Source organism: Arachis ipaensis, chromosome B03 (genome assembly GCF_000816755.2).
Source record: "Arachis ipaensis cultivar K30076 chromosome B03, Araip1.1, whole genome shotgun sequence".
Taxonomy (NCBI): domain Eukaryota; kingdom Viridiplantae; phylum Streptophyta; class Magnoliopsida; order Fabales; family Fabaceae; genus Arachis; species Arachis ipaensis.
The window spans coordinates 72,259,529-72,265,688 of record NC_029787.2 but is presented as its reverse complement, the minus strand read 5'-3'; the positions used below and the strand labels follow the sequence as shown (position 1 = coordinate 72,265,688).

At 32.1% G+C, this 6,160-nt stretch overlaps 1 protein-coding gene across 1 annotated transcript in view; it reads left to right on the top strand.

Moving 5' to 3' along the window:
* The window catches only part of LOC107630589 (GDSL esterase/lipase 5-like), a 9,471-nt gene continuing 8,882 nt past the window's right edge, over positions 5,572-6,160 (top strand). Inside the window, exon 1 of the mRNA XM_016333782.2 lies at positions 5,572-6,001. Within this exon, the coding sequence (XP_016189268.1) occupies positions 5,692-6,001 (310 nt within the window). The 5' untranslated portion in view covers positions 5,572-5,691. The remainder of the gene's footprint in view (positions 6,002-6,160) is intronic.

Genomic DNA, 6,160 nt, shown 5'->3' with positions numbered 1-6,160 from the left:
AATTTGGTCATGGAATAAGCAAGAAGATTAGATGGTGAACTTGAAGAATTAAGCTTGGTTAGGTGATATTATATATATATATATATAGCTTATGGCTAGAGCAATGGGAGGGGCCCCGGCATAGAAAACAGTAAGGATAACGAGCGCTCCGCCCGCCTCCTTAAGCTAGCTACAGAAGTTCTCTAATTGACTCCTTAATGAGCTTATATAGAGTTACGTAATAGTAGTAAGTGAGAATAGAAAGGTAAGCTCGCTACTGATCCAGACAAATATTCATAATCTCCGTGAATGGGCGGCCGCCCGCCTACCAATCAAAGAGGCTGAGAGTAAGCGTAAGCTCTTCGAGCTTCCCTTCATTCGCTTCGCGGGAGCCGCACAACACATAGCTGGCTTTCAGAGGGTCTTCTTAGTGCTTACCAAATAGAATAACAAGCACTCAAGAGTCTTTCCTCTAGCGCAAAAAGTAGCTTCTTTCCTCACTAAGTCCCCCGATCAGTAAATTGAAAGATTAGGGCAGGCATTAGTTGGCCGGCCTTAAGAAAGAAATTCTACATTATCGATGCTTTCGCACTAGTCATGAATCCATCCTGAGATATCTTGATTATCTTTATGATGGCAACTCCCTCTCGCCCCTATTCAATAAGGCAAGCTGCTAGTCGAACTAGAGCCTTATTACCGTTCCTGACCCAATCCAACTCGGATCAGTTGGCAAATCGAACCCTAAAACCAAAGGGGGGTACTTTACTAAAAAAAGGATCCCTAAAATCATACTTGATAAGGCCGAACCGGACCAGAATCTTTTAAGCTTTTACTACGCTATGGGCAAACTTACTCTAGGTACACAGAAAGACCAAGCTAAGCCAATCTCACGCCGAAACAGGGAAATTCTAGCCCTTGAAAGCAGCCCACTTCGTCCCTCTATCCCGGAGTTACCTTAGCTTAAGGAGCTCATCTAACTAAAATCAATTCCACGATTCAATCTTTCTTGTGAAACGTTCATATTAACATCTTAAGGGGGATGCGAGTAAGAAGTTCTTTCCTTCTCTTCTAGTATAGGCCGCAGGGATCACTTCACTTGGCTTACTTCGTACTGAATGCCCTACTTACTGAGGTCCCGCCCCGAGAGAACTCGCGATGAGCTCTTAGTGATTAGTCAGAACCGGGTCCAGCTAGTCTTTTCAGATCCTGCCTGCAAAAAAAGGGTCTAGTAAGCGCGGATTCCCTAGAAAAAAGAATATCATAGAAAGCTTTTCTCTTTAGGGGCGGGCATAGAACAGAGCTAGACTTCACAAAGGCGTTCCATCGATCCAATCCCTACTTCTTTTGGTCTCAAAATTACAGAATAGGGAAAGATCTGAGGATAGGATTCTAGTTCTCCCCAAGGGAAATCCAGCCGATTTCTCTTTTTCGAAAATTTGAGCAATTGAATCATTTTGAGACAACACTCTAGAAGACTCATCATGTTGCTCAATCTCCTTAACTCTTTTCTACAGACACAAATTAGCAGATACAATTATTTTGTTGATGGGTCCATTTCATGTCAAGAACACGCCAAAGAGGATGATTAATTGTAACACTTTCATTACAGTCAAAAGAACACACAAATATGAATGAAAAAAATTGGTCTCAAAAGTTATTTACATAAAACAACCAAAATAGAGCATATGTTTCATAGGATGCCAACCACTATAAAAAGAAATAGAGAAAAGGACAAATAGGTCCTTGACCTTTTGTCCCGCAGACATTTTCGTCCCTGACCATTGAAAAATACTTTTAAGTCCCTGACCTTCACAAAATTTGGACGGATCAGTCCCTGACGGAGGCATTTGGACGGAGGGACTGATCCGTCCAAGTTTTGTGAAGGTCAGGGACTTAAAAGTATTTTTCAATAGTCAGGAACAAAAATATCCGCGAGACAAAAGGTCAAGGACCTATTTGTCCTTTTCTCAAAGAAATAAGGAATAAGTGAAACTGAAGTATTTCAATTCTACTCCAACTGTTTCTAAATTACGTTGAAGTTAAAACTGTCTAGCAACATCTGAGGTAAATTTGGAACAATAATTAAAAGTAAGCAGAATTAAAAATTGTAAACTTCTTTTGGTCCATTTTGAAGTTGGGGATATTGTAGGTGAAAAGATGATGAATTAGGATTAATAGAAACTCATATTTGAATATTTTATTGCTGTTTCTAACCCAATACCAAACCAATTCATGAAGTAAACCATTCAGTAGAGAAATAAAAGACAAAATAAAATAGAGAAGTAAATTATTAACCTAATAGAGATCATAATTTTATCGATCAATTATAATAAGTAGTACTTACACCAATTACTCTTACTTTATCATTGATATAGAAGCTATCTGTTTTTTTGTGCACTGTGATCCATAACTCTCCTCTACCGACTCTCCTCCCTTATTGTTCTGACTGTAGCAACAAAGTTTATGCTATTATCGTATTCTACACAATCAAAGAAGCTTAAGTCATAGAGATAGTCCAAATAATGAATAAAAAATCAAAGTACCTCTTCTTTCATCCGCCATGCGAAGCTTTTCGCCAGTGTGGGTATATAGTTATTTTGATCGATTAATCGCGTTTTTTCTGCACTTCTCTTATTGGTCCATCAGAGACAATGGGCGATTAGAAAATAATTTAAAAAGACTCAATGCAACATAAATTGTGTTGTTGTGTACCAATGATATACTAGATTACCTTCGTCTCAGCTTTGGCGCGATAGTCAAAGAACCATCTCCAATGCTCTTAATCAATTCCCGGCAGACGGTGCTCAATATTTTTTCAGTCGTGAATGTTGAATTTAGATCTTAATTCAAAAATTTGTTATGAACTTCTCTCTAGTCATAGGTTTTAGCTTTGTTTGATTGTAGCTTTTAGTTTATAATTTCTTATTTTTCTATTCTAGTTTCTTATATTTTCTTGTTATTCCTCTATTCATTATTTTAGTTTATAAACACTTGTTGAATTCTCAATTTTTTTAATGAATTTAATATTTTATACTTTATTTTTACTTACTTGAGTTGTTATTGTCAATTTTTTGTATTAGGTAGTTGTATATTTCATTATTATTGTAATTTATAATATTTTATATTTATGCCTTTCAAGTGTTTGATGAAATGCCTCGCTTAATTATGGAGTAGATTTTTATTTTTGGTTTGGATTAGTAACTTGGGTGATCATGAGTTACTATTGATATCTAAATTGATTGATAATTTATAGATATCAATTAATATTGTTTCTATTGACGCTAACTTTTCACTAAGTTCAATTAATAAGTTAGTTAGAACTTGTGAATTAGACTTAATTAAGCCTAACTGATTTTTTCTTAATTCGTAGTGGTTGACGAGTTAGGTTTATTATTTGTAATTATCATATTATAGTTAATGACAAAAATAGCGATTCTTAATCCCCATCCTTACTAAGATCTTTTTAGCATTTAAATTTATTTTTTTTTTATTAGTTAATTGCCTTAATTACTCTTAATTTAAATTTTCTGTATATTTATCTTTTGTTTGTTCTTTTAATTTTTTACTATTTAAATTCTCGTCAATTATAAATAAATCTCCGATCTCTCATCACCAATAATCATGCACAATATTATAATTTTTAAGAAGAATAATCCAAGTTTAAACTCTCAATTATTAATTTTTCAATTTGTGACATTTTTAACTAAATTTTAAAAGTGTTAATTATCGATTTAACACTAAAAAATCTTAAACTTTTAAATTTTTTAATTTTTAAAGGACAGATAACCGATTTATTTTTAATGTTTAATTTACTAGTTTCAATTTTATTCTTATAATTTTTCTTTTTCTTTTAACTATATTAGTTTTATTTTAAAAGTCCAATATAAGCTATAACAAAACAACAACATAGACGAATATGACAAAGCAATTAATTATTATACTAAACATTTCTTTTCTTTCGTGCATAAGAACCGCATTTTATATGCGTATATTATCAAAAATGTTATTGCACATAAAAAAAAAAAATCAATCACCAAATCAATTATAAGTTATTCGAAAATTAGTAAAAGAGCTTAAAGGAAATTTATATCAAAGAGGTTTTGTGTTTGGGGATATCGAGTAAAAGTTTAATTGGCTGAACAAGTTAATAAGTTATTTGACAGAATGGATTGAAGATCTTAAATTTAAAAGATTGTCTTCCAATCGTTACACATAATCGAGCAAAAAAATGGAAACAGTTACCCACATTTTCACACACGTTAAAATCACATTTCAATTCGATCGGTCAGGAAATGGCTATAAATAGAAGAAAGCTCGTAGATACAAAAGTTGTAAAAGTTCAACTGGCTGAACAAGTTAACAAGTTATTTGACAGAATAGATTGAAGATCTTAAATTTTAAAGATTGTCTTCCAATCGTTACACATGATCGAGCAAAAAAACGGAAACAGTTACCCACATTTTCACACACGTGAAAATCACATTTCAATTCGATCGGTCAGGAAATGGCTATAAATAAAAGAAAGCTCGTAGATACAAAGGTTAGAACTTTGTTTCAGAAATTACTCACGCACACTCACATTTCAGCGACTTTTTGAGTCTGCTTCTACTTGTGTTTATTTTTTATTTACATTTTTTGCAAAAACTTTATATTTCTTGCAAATTTATCATTCAAGTAGCATTTAACATTCTTGTCCGATTTACATTCCTATATTTTTCTTTTCGAATTGAAAGTTCTTTAGTATAATTGAAGGTATTTTACTGCTTTATTTAAATTCAATGCAAACCATTTCTAATTCAGTTAAATTTATTTTCAAAAGTCCTTATTTTATTTTCAGATTTTCTTAAATGTCGTCTAATTAAAGGGTCTTTGATGCATGTTTAGAAAATTGGTACTCGCAAAGAGGAGTAGGTTTCGCTCCCAAACCATTAGATATCGAACCACTATCGATTTGCTAAAAATCGATAATACATTAATATTTGATTGGAAAAATTTTAATATCATATTATAATTAAATAGGTCTAATTCAATTAAAAAATTCAAAAAATAAAAATTTCTCACATTTCTAATTTTTTTAAAAATAATGTGAATAACGTGGGATTTTGTTGTTTGTAATAATAGACTCTATATTGTACAAATATATAAATAATTAAAAATTGTATAAATAAATATTGTATAGATATATCAACACATAATCGATGGTGACAAATTATACTTTTTCATATACGTTGATTTTGGACATAACTCTTAAATACTAAATAACTAGTAATAAAAGAGTTATTTCTTTTATGAAACAAATTAGAATTTATTTTTTATCTTTAGACGATATTGTAAAAGAATTTTACATTGTCTTCTAAAATAATTTATATATTTAGATGACTTTTTAAAAAATAAATTTAAAATTAGTCACTTTTATTAATATAACACTATATGATTAGACGTATCTATAAAATTATTTTCTACCGTAATTTTATAAAATTAAATCCATAAATTAAATAAATCCCAAATGTTTAAACAAATTGTCGTTATCAGAAGTTTAGAACGATAAATATGGCCCTAAAAATATTTATAAAAAACAGGACCACAACCCCCACGAGGCCACAATGTTACTAAGTGCTTCGGTTTCATCGCAACAGAAAATTCCATAGCAAAATTGCTTCATAAAACCAAAGCCAGATTAAAGTGGATGACAACTACTAGAACTCTTTCAAGATGGCATCACCATCAAAGCCTAGGTCTCCCTTTGGTTGCTTTGTTATTTCCATAACCTTGGTTCATTTCATTGCTTCAATAACGAGTTTAGGCACATGCCAAAGTCTCGTAGAAGAGAGTAGTACTAGTGATGACACTAATACTAAAGCCTTTTTCATCTTTGGCGACTCTACAGTGGATTCAGGGAACAACAACTACATAGATACTGTTCCGGAGAACAGAGCTAATTACAAACCATATGGGCAAAATGGGTATTTTAAAGAACCCACAGGACGTTTCTCAGATGGCCGTGTTATTGTGGATTTTATAGGTACGATTACGGTCATGGAATGCATCTATTACCATTGTTCTGTTATTTTCTTTTCTCACGCATGTTAAATCTAAGAATTCAGTTACCACGTATTTATTTATTTATTTATTTATTTTGGATGAAGCTACAAGAACAGGATTGGTCTAGTGACGAAGAGAG